Source organism: Mustela erminea, chromosome 9 (genome assembly GCF_009829155.1).
Source record: "Mustela erminea isolate mMusErm1 chromosome 9, mMusErm1.Pri, whole genome shotgun sequence".
In the NCBI taxonomy this organism is placed as follows: domain Eukaryota; kingdom Metazoa; phylum Chordata; class Mammalia; order Carnivora; family Mustelidae; genus Mustela; species Mustela erminea.
The window spans coordinates 56,235,626-56,255,099 of NC_045622.1; the positions used below are offsets into that span (position 1 = coordinate 56,235,626).

The following is a 19,474-nucleotide window of genomic DNA, read 5'->3' on the forward strand; positions in this document are numbered from 1 at the left end:
GGTTTCTCAGCCTTGCTCCTATGGACATCTGGACCAGATAATTCTTTGCTGTGGGGGGCTAACTGGTGCTTTGTAGGATACTTAGCAGAGTCTCCTGGCCTCGGCTCCCTGGGTGCCAGCAAACCCTTATTATGGCAACTAAAAATATATCTAAACATTTCTAAAGATTTCCTGGGGAGGCAGAATTGCCTTCCCCATGAGAAACACTCCCCTAGTGGAAGCTACACTTAGGGAGCAAGGTGTGTACCTGGAGTCCCCAGGGAAGACAGAAACCATCTGGCCAGTCAGATTGCTTACACTCATCTTGAGGTTCAGCGGGGTGACTAATGGTTTCACCTTCACACCTGATTTTTAATACAAGAAGTCTCCCCTGGGTAAAATGAGGACCCGTGTTTGGAAGTTACTGAGTGGCACTTGGCCTCCGTAGGAAGATTTTATGCCTTGTTGGAGCTGTCCAAAAGAGGAGTGGCTGGCTCTGGATGTGGGGAGTGCTTATTTCTTAAATTGTGCTGGCAGGGGTTTGACATACCCTTGGCGGGATGCTGTAGACTAGGCCTGATAGTCTGGGGTTCAGTAAAGTATTAATCTATTAAGTAGATTAGAAGAATATGCTGCATTTTTTTCTTTTCTTTAAAATACCCGTGTTATTTTCTCCTTACTTGCTTGCCCCTAGTTGTTAACATCAACTTACCTTTAAACAACATAACTCTCACCTCTTAGAGGATTTGCTTTAATAATCACCCTCTCATTTAACCTACACTAGAGTCCTATTATTATGGTGGATTTTCATTCATTCAAGTTTGAAAGCTGAGGCTCAGAAAGGTAGTATGTCCATTGCCATCCAGGTAGCCAGCAGCACAGCTACAAAAAGATGATATCACTCAGATTAAGTTTCAGGTTAAATTTACTGACTTTTTCCATGAGATTAATTTTACTCGTTAAGAGAGGGATGGCGGGTAGTAGGGAGTTTTTTCAGGTGCCTCAGGTGGAACTGAATGAACGTATAGGTAAGCAGGCTTATACATAAATATTTTCTCTTAAATCCACACATGGTTGTAGGTGCGTTTAGACACACCTACTGTAGTGGAACAGAAAGAGGTCTGGGACAGAGACCAAAGAGTTAGATTCTAGACATGCTTCAGTGTAACCTTGGATAATTTATGTCCAAGTTCTGGACCTACGTTTTTCCAACTGTAAAATGAAGGGACAGGACTAGGACTAGGTCATCTTTAAGGTTCTCTCTAGCTTTTAGACTCCTGATTCTGTCACCTTGGTGCAGTATACTCAACACCCACACCCCAGCAGGGACATTCTTTCTGGCTGCCCTGCCCATAGTTGACCAACTAGTCTTCACTCACCTATCTCCAGGGTACTCATTCCCTCCACAGGCAACCCTTTCTACAGTGAGAATGTCTGAATAATAGAAGGCTTTGCCTTCTCCTATGTGGAAATCTTCCTGAAGTCCCATTGAAATGTCCAGCAGCTATTCCCACTGTCCACTCAAAGGCTGTCACATTTCCTGGAAAGAACCAAAATGCACCTGTTCTTCTTCAAGCAAGTCCTGTGTGAACCTGTGCAGTTGTGAAATAGAAGTGGATTCGACTGACCCTCCCCCATCCACCAGGTTCCTCCCAGCACACAGATTTTTGTGGCTTCTAATGCCACAGAAAATTCAAGATTCTTTGACAAATTCAATTTTACTAATACTTGCTAAACCTGTTGGTAATTTAGGTCTCCCTCCTGTTTATTCCACAGTATAAGCAGGTTGTTTGGCTACGAACAACGAGACTCGGGGATCAAGGCAAGACTCAGACATAGAGCTTTGTTCCAACATGTAAATATCTGATGGTCAATAAACCACTTCGTCTAAAAGGCATCCTTGATGTGAGGACCTTTGAAGGTGGTAGGGGCTTTCCCAACCCCATCAAAAAAGATTTATGATAGTGCAAGAAGATTGAAGGCAGGGCTGAAATGGTTTCATCTCACTAATGTATACACTCTATTTATTATCCTGTTTGATGGAGCCTAAAATTAGAGTTAGAAATCTGATAGAAAGAACAGGGCCTCATAAAGCCTCTTCCAAAAGCAGAGCTGGAATTTCTAGTGATCTGATTCTTTTTTTTTTTTTTTTCTGTCATATGATATTGCCTTTAGTGAAATAAGGACACAAAGGCCAATATGCTAAATGTCTAAGATTGGACTGCAGAGACTGATAGCTCAGAAAGGAGCCCTGCCCGGGGCATGGTAGCCTTGAACTCTGAGCCCAGCTCTGCACGGATTTGCTGTGCAGTTTTGGGAAGGTCCCTGGCCCCGTCTCAGCTCCAGGTTCTTCATTTGAAACACAGAGGGTTGAATGCAAGTCTCTAATGTCCTTAAGGCATAGCGTTCCCAGATCCTCATTCTGTAACCTTAGGACTTAGGTAGAAATCCATCCACAAGTGCCAGGCCTCCAGTGAGGGAGCAGAGTCTGAGTTCCTGTGGGCAACATCAATGAGGTTTTTTTGTATCCAGCCCAACAGCTTCTTTTACTTAGATGCAGAGTAATAAATCCTCAAATTTTGTGTAACCCAAGGTAGCCCAGGCTCCAGGCCCAGGGGAATTTCTGATCCTCAGTGGTATGGACAGGACCACCAGTTAGTTATAGAAAATCCTCTAAAAGGATTTGCTCGTGAAAGTCTCACTGAAATACTCAGAGACTTGGAACACCAGCACCAGAATGGCCTAAAATATCTAGTCCAAGTGAGGGTATTCCTTGAGAGAAGAAGTTTACCTGGCTCACTGACAGAGCCCAGGCTAGGGGCCTAGGCAGTTTCTGCAGCCTCCTGACCCAGATGGAAACCTTGAGAACCAATGTAGTTGGAGGAAGGAGCACTGAGTCCTGAGTCCTGGCGAGCAGTTGCACTCTCTCCGCCATCTATCCGTCATCTCATCTGTGAAATGTTTGTGTTGGGCTTAATGGTCTCTAACATCTCCTCTAGTTCTAAGTTCTGCTTCTCCCTTCTCAAACCGTCCAGATCAATAAGCAGGGCTTTCTTCTGCAGCCTTGTCTTTTTGGCTGCCAAGGGCATTTTGGCTGCTGATTTGTATGCTGAGCATGTGTGCATCTCATTTTAAAACATGAAGAAAGGGAAACATTCTCAGACAAAGTTATTCTTAGATGTGGAAACCAAATTCTCCTGCAGTCTCTTGAAGCTTTTTGATTTTCCTCAGAGAGAGAAAACCTCAACACTTTGTAAGATGGTTGTCCTTGTGGCATAGAGGGTGTAGTGCAGGCTTACCCTGGGGATAAAAACTCCAGAGCACATTCTTGGGGAGCATGAGGGAAAGATGCCATCATCATTGGCTTGTTAACTTTAAAGTATTATGAAGTCATGGCATTTTAAACCATATAGGTTTAGAATCTTAGAATTCTGGAGTCTGTGTCCCAAGTTGGGTCGCATCATGGAAGTCATAGTTGAACCTCACGACTGTAGTCTTGCAGACCAGTCTCTTGCTTGCACATCCCCAGGACAGGAAGCTTACTATTTCTCTACACACAAAGAAAGAAAAGAGTAATAGCTCACTTTTATGAAGAGCTTTTAATGTGCCAGGCACTATCTGAAGGGCTTTGCAATTATTCATTAATGTGCTTATCAGAGTAACCCTCTGAAGTAGGTACTGTTGTGATTCCCATTTTACAGATGACGAGACTGCTATAGTCTGTAGCTATTAGATAGCAGGGCTGGGGTTCGGACCAGGCAGTGTGGCTCTGAACTACTCATAGCCATTACAGAGTGCTGTATAATTTTCAGAGCAGGCATTTTAGGATTCAGGGGTGTCCCGCCCTTCTGCATAGAAAAGAGATTCTCTCCACCCTAGCAAGACTCCTCATACCTTATTCCTCAAATCAGAAGTTGGCAAGCTTTCCCTATAGAGGACCAAATAATAAGTGTTGGAGGTTTCTCGGGCCATATGGTGTCTCTCATAACTACCATTGCAGCAGGAAAGCAGCTATAGTTGATAAGTAAATGAACAGCATGACCATGTCACAGTAAAACTTTACTTCCCAAAATAAGCTGTGATTACAAAAAAAAAAAATTGTAGTTTGCATGTTTTATTTATTTACTTATTTAAGTTTACTTATTTTTAGTAATCTCTGCACCCCATGTGAGGTTCAAACCCATGACCCTAAGTCAAGAGTCACATGCCTTTCCAGCCAAGCAAGCCAGGCACCCCTGTAGTTTGTGTGCTTTAAATGTTAATAGCATGATTAAAAGATTTGGTAATAAATAAATTTGGAAAAAGTCTCCTGCATATCCCTATCTTGGTGATCCATAGTTCATCCTGTCATTTAAAATTTCTCATTTAAACCTATTTATCTCTATTCTACATTGCTGCTACTCTTCACTCCAAGGTGAAGGAACCCTCAGTTGTCTCCTTTTAGGTGTCACAAGCCTAAACTTCCTCTTTTCCCCCACAGTATCTGCTTCACCTGCTCTGTGTATCGTAATTAGCACCACAGTCCAGAAACTTGGAGGACCCTGCTCCATACTTCTCTTTCTCAGCAGACTCGTACCTCCACATCTAGTTATTTTCTAGTTCTTCAAAGTGCCACCTTCTCATGCATGTATTCCACTCCATCCTCATTGCTACTTATTTCCCAAGCACATGTGACCATAAAACTAGCTTCCCATGGAACAAACTATGGATCTGACAGGGGAAGATTAAATGACAGGATTCCAAGGAAGAGGACAGGACACCTTTTGGTGGTGCCTTTTGTAACCATCAAATAGCAGCTCTCCTTGCTGAGTACCTCATCATGGGCGGGGCGGGGGTGGGTGGGGAATGCCAAGCCAGTGCTGTGGAATGAGAGATTTGTGACCCTGTGGCAGCTTGCCATAGGTAGAAGAGACTCAGGATCTTTAGAAAAATGGGATTTTAGTTCAGGAAGAGATCTTCATTCTTAGCCTTCTGTTTTAACAGTCTAGGAAGCTAAGACCCAGAGACTTGACTTGGCAGTAGTCACTGCAAATTGGAAGAAAGCCTAAATTGAAACCTAGATCTATTCTCTCCCAAGAAAGCACCTCTCTTCACCCTGCCCCCAAGTCCCTTATTGCAGAATCAGTACCATGTTGCAGACAAAGGCCTTGGTGAGCATCCCATAGGTAAAAGAGCTGAGTTGAGGCCAGGAGAGGCCCAGTGATTTGCCAGGCAGACTGAGCCAGAATGAGCCAGAATGAGCTGGCACAGGGAAGAAGCTCCAGCAACACCCCTTTCGAGATCAGAAGCCAAGGTCTCCTGGCACTGGCACTTCAACTCAGAAAATAGTAGTTCCTAAAAACACTTGCCCTTTCTGAGTAAGAGAGTTGGGGGTCACTTGATGATCATCTAGTTTCCATAGCGTCATTTCATTTTGTGTTCTGAAAGTACGTGGTCTTGTTCCTTCTTATGTTTCATGTTCCTTATGTTCAGGTTCTTATGTTCCTTCTTATGTTTCAGGTTTTTCCTGCTAATGTAGGATCTGACTATTTTCCAAAAGATTCAAAGGCAGCACAGTTTTATTGAATGGCTGATTGTGAACTCCCTGGGGCTAAGTTCTAGGTTGATGTGAAGTTTTATGAACCCTGACCTTAGGTGTTGAGGCTGGAGGTAGTCCTTCCCTACCCAAAGCTGGCCCTGTGGGGCAGTTTTTTAGCATCTCAGAAGATGAGGCTCTCTGAATGGTGTCTTCTGTGGGCTTTTTGCCTTAAAATTGTCAGGGAAGAAGAGGAACGTGGTAGGAGAAGTCCAAAAAGAGAGAGAGATAAGGAAAAAACGAAAGAGAGAGTAAGGGGGAAAACAAGAAAACCAGAAACAGAGGACACCCTGGGCCGCTGAGGGAGGCTTGAGAAAGCAGGAAGACGGATCGTGGTAGGGAGCGAGTGGGCGGAGGCTCTCCCTCTGTCTGTGCACACATGCCCATCTCCTGGTACACAGACAGAATTCCAGACCATCCATGCTGCAGCGGTCCCTTAAGAGATCATCTGGTTCGGCCTTTTATTTTATAGATCATACCCCTGAGAACCAGAGAAATAAAAGATGCCAGAATCACTCATGCAGCCCTGTGCACCAGGACTGAGGGAGCTGCCTCTGGGCCCAGGGCTTTCTGGGTGGAGCCCTGTTCTCTGTCTGTTCTCATCTGTGTTTCCAGCCTGGAAAGCCCCTCCTTGTCTGGGGAGTCGTGACTGGGACCTGCTGTCTTCCAACAATGCTGTTCTGTCAACTAATTGGAAGTCTCTCTTATTGCCTTGGTACAGGATATACTGCGGGAACACCATACAAGGTCCCACCGACCCAGAGTAATACTGCTCCACCCCCCTACTCCCCATCACCCAACCCCTATCAGACGGCCATGTATCCAATCAGAAGTGCCTACCCCCAGCAGAATCTGTATGCCCAGGTAGGTGCATCTGGAAGCCTGGGCCCACCTCAGGAGGAGGAGCCACCGCCGTGGGTGGGGTGTGGGTGGCTGAGTAAGAGAGGGAAGGCAAGTTCATGGCTCTGGCCAGTTGTTACTATGGTATCATGGAAACAATAGCCCTGTAGTCTACACACTCTCTCACCCCACCTCAGCTCCTGGAGGGGTTACATATGAAGTCATTTAGATTAACAGAGCCTAGAATGTCAGAGGAACAAGGGCCCCTGGAGATCATCTAGCTCAATTCCTTTTTATACAAGTGGGGAAGCTGAGACCCAGAGAGGAGAGTGACTTGTCCAAGGTCACATAGGAGGAGCTATTAGTTGAGTAAGGATGAGACCCAAAGTGTCTGGGCTTCTCTCCCTAACCCCCACATCTACCCTTCCTTGATAAAGTCCATGATCTAAACAGGCAGGAGGTAAGGGCTCAGGCTCTATTACCAGTTCACTGTGTGATCTTGAGTAAGTTACTCTCTCTCTCTCTCTCTGTGCCTCCATGTCCCCATCTGGGCTCCTTCAGAGTGTATACTCTGAGGGGATGCTATGATAGGGACTATGTGAGCTCCAGTATGCACATGGCACAGTTTTCTGGGGTCACCATTCTTTGTGAGGTTTCAAGTAGTGAGGAGAACACTTTAGAAAACAGCTACGTTGTAGAGTAGAATGGGAAACTTTTGAAAGATAAGACAACAGGCCTGAGATGGATTTTTCTTGTTTGTGGTAAGCTGCTTTGCACTATCCCAGACCTCTGGGATTATAAACCCATATTCTGCGGCCCCTGTCAGAAGTTAGTAGAGGCATTTGAGAAGCTCTGGATTAAGATGATCCGGGGGCCTGTGTCTACTCCCTACAAAGGTCAGTAGGACTGTGGGCTGTGGCAGCAGGAAGGAGCCATGTGATCTAGGCAGTGGGAAGTCACCTCAGACCTCTGTCTCCATCCTTACCTCTTTGCCTAGGGAAATAGTAAGAGACATCTGAGGAAATGCTTTGAATTTGTGACAGTTTCCAAGAGGTGAGATGGCAGGACTCACACCAGTGTGACCGTCCCACTAGTAATGCTTCATGTGCATGCACACAGTGGTCTGAATTCACCAACCCCATCCATATCTTTCCTCATGGGCTATAGTTCCTGCCTTTACATTTTAGGCAGCTTGTAGAAGCACACTGCAATAAGATACAGACATTTTAAAATATTAAAATCAGGGCTCTTACCCCATCAGATCATCATAACAGCCCTAGGAGCAAGGCAGGACAGGGTTGGAACCTTATTTTTCATACGAGAAGCTGAGCCTGATACCGAACTCTCCATAGTCATGTAGTAAGACAGACGCAGAGTCCCACTGGGGCCCATACTTTGAGTTCCTGGGACCGTGCTGCTCTGAGCCCATCTCATAGGGTCTGGGAAGAAAGGTCTCCCCTCCTTCCTCCTCTCTCCATATCTTACCCCACGTCTCCAAAAGCCTGTATGACCTCAGCCTTTTTTCCCCCAGGGAGCCTACTACACACAGCCGGTGTACGCTGCTCAGCCCCACGTCATCCACCACACCACGGTTGTCCAGCCCAACAGCATTCCCTCTGCCATCTACCCGGCGCCTGTTGCTGCCCCCAGGACCAATGGTGTGGCCATGGGCATGGTGGCCGGCACCACCATGGCAATGTCAGCAGGTGAGGGTAGCATCTGTTTCACTGTCCCCCTTCTCCCGAAACTCATGACAGACCAGAGAACACCATCATGGAATCAAGTGTAGCATAGCATGAGAAATTGTTCTGGGAGCCCTGTCTACAGAGACGAGGAAGATTTCACTGAGAAGGACATATTGAGCTTGGTCTTACAGGGGTAACAGAAGCTAACCAGAGGGATGGAAGAGGGAAAAGCAGTGGAAAGAACATGAGCACAGCGCGTTCACAGAATGGAAATGGTCCAAGGCCCTTAAAAAATAGGGGCAACGGGAGCAGTCAGTAAAGCCACAGTGGAGAGGCCCAAATTCCTTTAGGGAATAGGGGAGCTAGCAAAGGGGTTTAAGCAGGGGGGAGATGGGTTTGGTTTAAACACTCTCTGGCTGCAGGGTGGAGGTGTGGTCAGATGGTAGAGGCTAGAAGTAGGTAGTTCAGTGGGATGGCTATAGTTCAGAGGAAGGATGGTGGTATTTGGACTCTGGTTCCAGAAAGGAGGACATGAGGCAATGTTATTTAGCAGGCAGGAGCTCAAGACCCTGTCCTGTAATTGATTGTAAGGCACGGAGTGCCCCTTCTCCATTTCTGGCTTACTTCAGAAATCACACCAGAGCCCTGTCCATCTGGAATCTTGTGAAAAGGCGAAAGATTTATGCGATCTGAAGAGAAACCAGAGTATTGGAATCTTGTGGATTGGGTAGAAATACCCCAGGAATAGCAGGGAAGTCTCTGGATGCGCTGACATTCAGAAGAAGAGCATGAGATGTCAAGAGGGCCATGAATAACCTTTAGAGACCCAGCTTTTTTTTTTTTTTAAGGTTTTTATTTATTTGACACAGAGATAGAGTACAAGCAGGCACAGGGAGAGGGAGAAGCAGGCTCTCTGCTGAGCTGTGAGCCCAATATGGGGCTTGATCCCAGGACCCTGGGATCATGACCTGAGCCAAAGGCAGCAGCTTAACCAGCTGAGCCATCCAGGTGCCTTGAGACCCAGCCTTTAAACAATCACTTAAGGGAAGAGAGTACCAGGGGTCTAATGGATGGGAGGTGAGAGCTGGGATTTTATTCTGCCCCTAATGTAAGGGGTTGTTGAGGCCTCTTTCCCCAGACCAGGTCAGTAAGCTATTGATTATCTGCTTGGTGCCAGCCTTGTTCTGGTCCTGGGGACCAGTTATTGACAGATAAGAGCCCCGCCTTTAGCAACAGCAGGGCTAGGGGTAAATACAACCATATAAACCAACAGTTTCCACTCGGTAGAATAGGAGGAGCATACAAAGAAGAGTAAAAGGAAGCCACTGAAGACAGATGATTGACTCTGTCCTGGAGCATCAGCAAAACTTACCCTAAGGAGATGAAGCCTGGCAAGGTGGGAGGGGTGGGCAGCAGTTCATGAGCAGGTCGGGAGGTGGGGGCCCAGGTTGGGGAGCAGCTATACGAAAGGCCATGACTTCATCCTCATCATCCCAGTGCCCTGGGATGGCCTCATTGGGTTTACTCTTCTCTTTGGATACTCAGGTACCCTGCTGACTGCACCCCAGCACACCGCGATCGGGGCACACCCCGTCTCCATGCCAACATACAGGGCCCAAGGGACCCCTGCGTACAGCTATGTGCCCCCGCACTGGTAAAGCCTGCAGCCCATCCAAGTGAGTGGGGTCTGGGCTGGGAGAAGTAGGAGGATGACCAAATACCAGGATTGCCCCTAGCAAAGCCCCTGGCCTGGTCTACAGCACAGGTGTCTGCAGGGGCCAGTGACAGTCACCAGCTGCTTTCCTGTTCCATGTTCAGTAATACCACTGTCAAGGACAGCTGTGACTTTGCATGTATTCTAGATAAACTTTACATATGTTATGTCATAATCCTTATTATGGTAGCTCTCTGAATGAGGATTATTAGCTCTATTTTACAGATAAATACATAGTTCAACACACCTAAACTAGGAGGACTCCAGTCCTCTAGTACTAAGTTCCATGCTCTTACCTACAGTCTTAAGACTTCCTTTAACTCTGAGCCTCATTGTTCAGATGAAGCCTTAGCTTAATCAGAGAGAGACTTTGGGCCACTGCCCCTCACCCACCAGCTTCCTTCCAGACCGCACCCCACCCCCACCCCCACCCTCACCACAGCTCCCAAGGCAGAGCCAGTGAACCTCAGGGCTCCAGGGATGTCACTGTTAAATTCTCTGCCCTCTCTCCTGATCTCCCCTGCCCTCCACCTCCTCCAGGAGCTCTTGGTACTGGATGAGAAGCAAGCAGCTCCACCAGGAAGGCACAAAGGGCTCCTTGTAGGGCACAGGATGGGATCCAGTGGCTTCCTGAAGTGGCCTCAGGAATATCATTGTCACTAATGGCTCTCTCCTTCCTTCCTCAGATCTGGAGTCACACATTGTATGCAACTACTCAAGTCTTACACAGGTGCTGGAGCAGTCCCCTAGCAGCACCACCTCTATTTGCAAGAAGAGACAACGGAAGTGCAAGGGTCACTTTATGCATCTTTAACGGTTTTGGTTTTATTTTTGGTTTTTGTAAAAGCTGCTTTTTCTAATCTCCTGCCTCTCCCCACTGTCCCCTTCTTAGCCGCTACCCTTCCAGCTCTATCCCCTCCTCTTGACCAGGCACATCCTCTTTGCTCTTCTCTCCTTCCCCAAGCATCTGGTCCCTGGGGACCCCAGTCTAGTGGCAGGCAGAGAGTGGGGTTTATTGCAATGGTTCAGCTGAAGGTGTGATTTCCTTTGACGAGCATAACACATGTGGCCCTCGGGTCCAGGGTAGAAACTCAGAGCTGTTGAGCAAGTTACACCTCTGGGGGATCATTTATTTTTCCTAAGCAAGATTATTTGAGGACATGGCCATGTCCTAATGCAAAGGAAAGTCTTCTGAGAACCATCGCAACAGACCAAGAACAGAACCACCTGATTAGGTAGGAGTGTTCATAGCAGCTTAATACCCCAGGTGAGAACCTGGGAAAACCAGATTCTTTCTTTGGGAGAACTTGAGGGGGGGGGGGGGCACTGTGGGAGGGAAAGAGGGAAGAGAGGTGCTTGCCTGCTGGCTTTGGTTTTGTAAGGTCTCTGGCCAAATTGTCTGGGCCTGGACCCTCTGATTTGCACAGTGTTGTTAACTGACCTGGCACTTCCTCAAAAGGTAATTTTGACCTCAGACCTGCCAAGCAGCTGCAGGGTGATGGTATCTCAGCCTCCCAAAGCCTTGGAAGGCCGGGTGCCCTATGTAATCCAGACCTTGGCCCCTGAGCCCGCGTGGACCCACTCTGATAAGATGCTTCCTCCTGATTAGAGTGGGAACCTGTGGCACTTCTCTCCCTACTCTCTGCCCTTCCCGGTGCCAGGGCTCACCAGTCTATTCATAGGGCTCTTGGTTACCTTGTGCCATTCACGGCCAAAGTGAAGGAACCACATTCCAGGTGGGTGCTGGCAGCTCTGAAGGTCAGGATAGTGAAGGAAAAGCAATAGCAATAAACATTTCATAGACTCATGGAACTGAAGGGACCTTAGCAATCATCTCATCCATTCCCCTGTTTGATTGATGAGGAAGCTGAGGCCCAGAGAAGATGAAAGGACTTCCCTAGATCTTGCAGTAAATTAGCATTAAATGCAGCCTTCCTACCTAGGGGCATGTTACCCACAAAACTTTACCTAGGGATGGATTAGCTTCGTTTTGTAAAAATTAAGTCAGCAGCACCCACACCTGGTGAACTCTGGAACAGTCTCTGGGCTTTGGTTTCTGCTCTTTTCCTCCATGGATTCCAAAGGAGAGGGTTGAAGACTGGGCAGAGGTCACATGGGGGCAGATGGCAGGAACAGAAATTGCAAATGAGGAAATAGCATTCGGAAATTCTGGGAAGACATCTGGAACTTTCATTCTATACCGGACTCCAGTCCTAGAAGGAGCAAGTGGGCTGGCTGAAAAAGGAGAATCTATGCTTTTAGGACAGTAGCCCCTCATCCTGAGAAGAGAGGAGGACAAGGATGAGACCCAGGAAACAGGGGCTCTCATGGGAGAAGAGGAACTTCTGAGTCAGGAATCATGGCTAGTCTCAGCCTGGAGCCCACTGTCCCAGAACTGTCCCCTGTACCCGGCTTCTGGCTGGGCCAGCAGCCCCTTTGGGGATGGAGGGGTGCAGGAACATTTTATTGTACAAAATGGGATCATTGATAGCATTTGGGACTTCTAAATAACCCTTTTCATTTTAAATTCATGCATACTTGGACATACTCCTACCTGTACCTCCCATGTCTCCCTTAAAGGAGGAAAAAATTCAGGAAACTTGAGCCAGAAGGACCTCAGAGGCTGTCTGGCCATTCCCAGGAGGGCAGAGCCCATCAGCATCCAACTGAGAGCCAGGAATTGGGGGACCTACCTTCTTGGCCTTCCAGGAAACTGCAGGACCAGTAAGGAGAAACCTAGCTATTCTAAATGGTCTGTTCTAGGGTGCTGATGGGGTTTCATTTTAAAACAACAGTTTTCCAGTGTTAATCCATTTTTTGCAAATACCTCCTCCTACTCTCTGGTTTTGTAAGGGTGGGTGAAGGTTGTTCTAGATTATGTCATTTGTGTATGGAAAATGCCAAAATACTACTAATGATAATAATAGGAAACCTCTGTGTTTGTCAGGTGCACCATAGATTTCAGAGTGCTTCCCAGCATTTATTTTACTGGCCCTGAGAAAGAGGCGGGTCGGAGTTCTTGCACCCATTGAACAAATGAGGAAACTGCTTCTAGAAGGAAAGGGAACTTGTCAGTGTGAGCAGAATGCTAGTGTCTTAATAGGCTTCTCTGAACCCTGCTGCCTCTAGGTGAGCTGGCTAGAACCACAGAGAGGAGGTAAAAAGGAGACCTAGGAATGACCTAATTACTTTTGTTCTTTCTATACCAGTAAGTAAGAACTAACATCTAGTACCTCACAGTTCACAAAGCAATTTCACATCCATTCGTCTGGCTTAACCCTGTGAAATAGAGTATTCCTCCCATTTGATCCATGGGGACACGGAGACTTGGGAAAGCAAAGAGACTTGTTTATCAGTGTCACAGCCACCCGAATCCCAGTTTGTCCGCTTTCCCTCCAGTCACATTCCACACAAAGGCTTGTGGACTGAAGTGTCTGTGCTCTGCACCCCCTCTTTGCCCTAGTATGTAATTCCAGATCAAAGACAGGCCCCGAGGCAAAAAGGTGCAGAAAAGCCGTGGTCTGGAAGATCCCAAGTCCAGCACCCCTTTCTCAGTATCTGTAGTAGACCCCCAGTTCTGCTGGCCTCCCCTGCTTGCTTTGACGGAGATCCACAAGCCTAGCCAAGCTTAGGGAGTCATCGCAAAGGGAGTAAGTCCAGGAGAGCAGGGGCAATAGTGTGCCTCGGGCAGGAGGAACATTCCTGGTAGGATCATAAGCATCTGCTGGGCAGCATCCCAATGTACTGGATGGCCCAGTGGCAAAGCTGGACAGAAGGTCAGCTGGAAAGGCTGTGTCACTGTAGGAAGGCCAGCAAGCCAGAGAGGACAAGGGGTGTGCCCACAAGACATAGCTACAAAGGTGGCAGCGGCATGCAAACGCCTCTCCGCTGTCTCCCCCACCCCAGCACCACAAGCTTGGTGACTGGGGTTAGGGGCACTGGTAGTTCCAGTCAGTAGACTGTCCTCTTGGTTTTCCCAGCTTCTCCCTGACTCCCTCTCAACAGCCTAGGGCCCAGGAATCTGGAGTCTCGAGTGCCCCCAAGTGGTCAGAACATAACCTTGTTGCCACTTTATGAAAAAACGTAATGTTTTCTTCAGACAGGACAGTTGCTACAGCTCTTCTCTCTTGGCACTGACCCTAAAGTGTATATCCCCTTAGCTAACTATTGAACAAGGCCAAGTTCAATACCCATGGGTTCACCTATCCATAGGTTTTGTTTGTTTTTTTTTTTTTTTTTTAATGTACAAAGTACTTTGACATGATTGCCAAATCCTCACTTTACACGTGGGAAAGACTAAGTCTCAGAAGGCTTAGGAGACTTGGGGCACCTGACTGGCTCAGTTGGTAGAGCATGGGACTCTTGATCTCAGGGTCAGGAGTTAAAGCCCCACGTTGGGCCTAGAGCTTACTTGGCGGTGGGGGGAGAAGGCTTAAGAGATTTGACAAAAGTCATACAATTAAGAGAAGGAGCCCAAATTTGATCCTTCAAATTCTCTGCTCTTTCAGCTGGCATCTGTCACCTGCTGGGTCTCGGTGGCAGGCAGTGAAGAAGGGTTGAGCTGTCTGCCCCAAACAGAGGAAGACTCCTTAGAGATCTGGGGAGCTCAGTCCTCCCAGCTGAGATTTTTATGATGGCCAGGCCTTGAGGACCCTGGCAGCACCAGGAGGATGAAAATTGGCAACAAAAGGCCTAACTTGAACAAAACACTTTGGGGTCATAATGCCTAGGACTAAAGCCACATTCAAGGGTAGCTCCAGGTATCTGTCCATTGAAAGACCCATTGAAAGACCCTGTACACCCATGCTTTCTGACTCTGGAAAGCCTGCCCACTGTCCACATGCAGTGAGTTGGCACTCCCAGGGGACCTGGTATAGCCCTGAATGGCCAAAAGCACATCGGACTTCAATTCCTGGGCTTGCTTTTCCCACAAATGAGAACCAGGACCAAAGAGTTCTTAATCTATCTTAGCTCTTACCCCTGGCCACCCAAATTGTTCCAAGTTTGAGATTTACTACTCCCAGAGAGCTGGGGGCGGGGGGGCGTCCTTTGTTCTGAGTGGCATTCAGAAATGAATCACATGGAACATAAAAGTAGGGCAGGCCCCTTGGTCGCCAAGCCCGGGGCCCCGCATATCAGAATCCTTAGCTCTGCTCCATGGGCAGAGAAGGAAGGCCCGGAGGGCATGGGTCTTAATCTTTGTGTGGTTTTAGTTATAGCACTCTGGCTGGATTAATCACTTAGAGGTCACCGTTGCAGCTGAGTGAAGATACATGGAAGCTCTGCTTTTCCATCCTGTATTCTACCATGTCCCTACAGAGTATGCAGTCCCATCTGCTTGCCAAGCTTCAGAGAGGGGCAGGTCAGGCAGTCGAGCGGGTAGGTAGGAGACCATCTCCGTGCAGGTGCACAGCCCCAGGGGAATCCAGGCCACTCCCAAAAGCAAGATCACAGCAAGGAAACCCAGCCAGGCTAACCATCGATTCCGTACCTGAGCGTCTTGAGTTCAGGCTCCCATGGGCATGCCAGGCAGACTGTGGTCCTTCACCTGTGTTCCTGTCTCCTAGAAAACTTGTTCTTGAAGTTAAATATTACATGGTTCCAGGACCCAGCCTTCAAAATTCCTGCCTGGCAGGCCAGCTTCAACATTCCGCAGCCAAATTTGCCTGAGCCAGACTTGGGCCCTGTTCCCTCAGTTTTTCCCAATGGTTATTTTATATCTTGCATGCTGTTGAGTCCAGTCCAGTGGCCAAGGGAGGAACACAGGGGTTGGGACTGGCCGCCACAAAGCCAGAAAGGGAAACGAGAACCTTTGTTATCCGAGGCTGTATCCACAGTCCCTGGGCATTCGTGTTATGGTGGTGAGGCCCGATACCCATCCCAGCTCCTGATGAAGTGTGTACTCTCTTTCCTGAAGAGAACAGTTAGAACAGCTTTGCAGATAAGTACCAGCCCTTAGGAGTCAAATGGGTGAAACTTTGGGCCTGACCCCAGCAAGACCAGCATCTTGAGGTTCTAGCCTTCCTCCTCATGCCTGTGAGGCAGGGAAAGAGTGGGAATGCCCACAGACTACCTTCTCGGGCCAGCCAGATCACATGGCTCTGGGGGGGACTCCAGCTCCTCCTCCTTACCCAAGGGGAGGTAAGGCCAGGCCTCTAGCAACTTGGAAGTTGTCTATAATGACCTTTAAAGGCCCAAGGGTCTGTCCCCATCTCCTGACTATTTCATCCCTATTTCATATCACATGACAGAGAAGCCTGTTCTCGTGGCATGTTAACATCCCTGTAAGAGCATTGTATATGATTTTGTATTTTTTAATTCATTTTAATCTACAGGTTGGAATCTAATTTTTAAATTTTATTGGAACTCACATTTTAAAAAAGAAAAACATTTAAAATAATAATAAACCTTTGACCGGTGTCTTCCAAGTAGTTTGATCAAAGAACAAAACACAGCCTGGAGTGTAAAGATTGGAAAGCCCCATGGCCTTGCCTCGTGTGTATGAAGTGTAAATCTGGTTTTGTTTTGTTGTTTTGGATTCTTTTGGGTTTTTGTTTTGTTTTGTTTTGAAGATCAGATAGTGATCACTCTGAAAGATTGAAGCCAAGAATTTGTAACTATGATATTTACTGTAAGCTGTAGAACATTCAATAACTATTAAAAAAAAAAAAAAAGTTTCCAAAAAAAAAAAAAAAAAGTCCGGGGTGACCAGACTGGTGGTTTTTGGGGCAGGGAGACACAGCTCATCTCTTAGGCTAGTGAATCCCCTGGGTTTCTTCCCAAGCTCATTCTGAACTTGTTTTCACCAGTCAGATAACACCTGTGGTGCATCTCCCCACAGGCTTAGCAGGCCTTCACTGGGATTCAGCTGAGGGGCCTGGGAAGTAGCCATCAGCACCTGAACTAAGGTGGGTGATACGGGAGCTGGGGGGGAGGTGGTCGCGAATGATGAGAGCTGCCATCTGCTGAGGGCCTCCCATGGGGCCAGCACTGTGCTTTATGTTTAGTAACTCTCCTAATCCTCACAGCCCAGTGGTTGGTGAGCCTGTGGAGAGGGGGCAGCCAAGGAGAGTAAGTACCTTGGCCCAGGTCACAGAGCTTGAGCTCAAGGTTCATAGTTGGAGCTAACCCTGAGTCTGGCTCCACAGCCCAGGCACTGAGTCCCACATTCTGCCCACCCTGGAGGCGGCAGTTTCTGTGTTTACTTAAACACAGGTAAATTTGTCAGGTGGGAAACCAAGGGAAGTGCTTATAGGTTTACAGTCACAGAATGACTATCATGGGAGGTCAGGTGGTCTCCATCCAAATAGTCACATGCTGTCAGTTTCTGTCCTGCATCTCTTCCTCCTCTCCCCTCTGGGCAAAGGCACTGCTTTAGCCCAGGCCCACGCTTCTCTTCCTGGTCATTTTGGCCACCATTCCCTCCCAGGGCCTGACCTGGACCATTCACGCTCTACCAGCCTCTAAATGTTCAACCTCCTCAACTGGAAACCCCTCGAGGCTGACTGACCTGGCCCACACCGGAGCTGTAATTACAGTTCAGGACTCCTAAGCACCCCAGCCCTTTCTGGCACCCCGTGCCCTGTGCCTCTGCAGCATGCCCCCCAGTATCCCCACCTGTCCTCACCTGACAGGGAACTCATTCTTCCTTGTGCAGTGGAAGGCTCTGTCACATGTGGAAGCCAAAGGCATCTTTGGCCACAGACTTTGTCGGGTTGTGTCAACAGTTTCACTAGGGCAGGAAAGGGATTTTCTCCAGGGACTCAACTCCAGGTCACAGTGGTAGGACTGAGGGCCAGGAGCAGGCAGGGAGATGGAGATCTGGGCCCTCATCCTCATTTGTCTGGTCCTTGGCGCGATGGGTGGAGTTAGGCGAAGTCATACTCAGAACTCCCCTCAGCCCAGTGCCCCAGCTTGTCCTCCAGCTCCCAGGGCTGCCAGGATTCAGAGGGGGCACGCCTAGGAGGGGACAAGCCAGGAAAACTTCCAGCTGAGGGTGCGGGCCCTGAAGGCCAAGGACATTGGCTATACCTCTACCTGATCCCTCAGCAACTAATCCCATCCTTTTGGGAGCTGGCCACATGGGACAGGTGAAGAAATTTAGGCCAGAGTTCTAGTTTCACCTTCCAGCAAACAGACAATGAGGGGGTGGTGCTTGAGGGGAACTGTTCTTACTACCCCAGAGCCCAGCACCATGGTGGGGGTCTCTCTTACCCGGCCTGGGAAGCCCAGACCCAGCCTCAGTTTCTACAGCAACATGGCCTTTGGAGTCCACAATCCAACCTTCCCCTGGGAAAGGAGGCCAGAGAGTCGAGAGAGTAGGAGGGCCCACCTCCTACCCCATCCACCCAAGCACTGGCTCTTGCTGTCTCATCTTGGGGTGTCATCCAAGTGCTGGGTGAAGTGGGGTTGGTTGGCTGAGGAGACAGCCAAGTTTGAGAAAGCAAACCCTGAGATGCAGCTAACAGTTGACAAATAGGAACACCAAGTGGACCCTGGCAGCCCAAGGGAATGTTTCCTTAAAAGTGCTAGTCCCCTACAATAGACATCTGTTCTAGACTTTGGCAACCTTTGGTTGCCAAAATTCCAGAAAATTTGTCCTGGTTATTTATATGGGGCCGTGCAGGCAGGGCCCTACTGCCATCCCCATTTCTCTTATTTATGTGCAGCCTGCCTCCTTTCCTCTTCTCCCCTAGAGCAGGTAAAGCTTTGTCTCCTAGGCCCTAAGAGGTGCCCTCCCTTTCCTGCACACCTCAGAAGCCTCAGAGAAAAAAGACCGTGCCCTGGAGAGTCAAAAGGCAAAAATCTCAAGGCTCATCTGCCTAGCTTCTCCGGGCAGGAGGTTTCCGAGCTGCTGCTGGGCCAGGCCCCTGCCTGTGGCTTCCACACAGGAGAAAGGCCTCTGCCTACAGACAAAGATGGTGACGTCACCCTGGCGTCCTACCATGGCCCCAGTCTTGGGAAGCCCTGGCAGAGTTGGGCAGGAGTCTGGGAGTGGGGGCAGTGGCAGCTGTGGCCTCAGGGGACAGCAGCACCTCAGGCTAATTCTGGCTACAACAGGAGCAGCAAGAACAAGAGTGAGCTGGCTCTCCTGTAGCCCCATCTGCCCCAAGATGACTCCCATGGGCTGTCCCTTTCCATACCTCCCCCAGCTCCCTCAAACATTAGTAGCTGGTTCTTCAGCCTCTCTTTGGGACTCTCCCATTAGCATTTAAATGTGTCTCCTATCTTTAAAAAATATACCAAATGCCCAGAGAACCCAGAACTAAAAACCTCTCCCTGGAGCCTAGGTCTCCACCTGCTTTACCTGACACAGTCTGGCTTCCGCAGGGAGCTCAATCCACTCAGACCTGGTCCTGCTCTCACCATGTCCCCATGTGCATTAACTGGGGGCTGACCCAGTGGTGGCCCTTGGCCTTGTGACCCACCTTGCCCCTCACTCTCCTTTCCTCCCTTGCAGGATACTTCTCCCTTGGTCTCCTTCCCACCTCTTGGCAGTGCCCCGGAACAGCCGAAGGGTCTGTCCCAAGCCCTCTCCCGGTCCATTCCTGGTACATTCCCTGCGTTTTCCTTTCCTAAATGCCTTGGTATCCCTGGCCTAAGGGCTTCTAGGAGCATGTGGGGCTGCCTTCTGTTGCCCACCCTCACTCTGGTCTCCACACCTGTCACCTTTGACTTCCA

General features: G+C 48.5%; 1 protein-coding gene across 5 annotated transcripts in view; it reads left to right on the forward strand.

Annotated features, from left to right (window-relative positions):
- FAM168A (family with sequence similarity 168 member A) overlaps window positions 1-14,859 on the forward strand; it is a 240,514-nt gene extending 225,655 nt beyond the window's left edge. For all 5 annotated transcript variants that reach the window (XM_032358344.1, XM_032358343.1, XM_032358342.1 and 2 more), the window contains 4 exons: window positions 6,276-6,418; window positions 7,926-8,100; window positions 9,625-9,755; window positions 10,480-14,859. In XM_032358344.1, coding sequence (XP_032214235.1) covers window positions 6,276-6,418; window positions 7,926-8,100; window positions 9,625-9,737 — 431 coding nt within the window. In that variant the 3' untranslated portion in view covers window positions 9,738-9,755; window positions 10,480-14,859. The remainder of the gene's footprint in view (window positions 1-6,275; window positions 6,419-7,925; window positions 8,101-9,624; window positions 9,756-10,479) is intronic.
- Window positions 14,860-19,474: the final 4,615 nt, after the last annotated feature.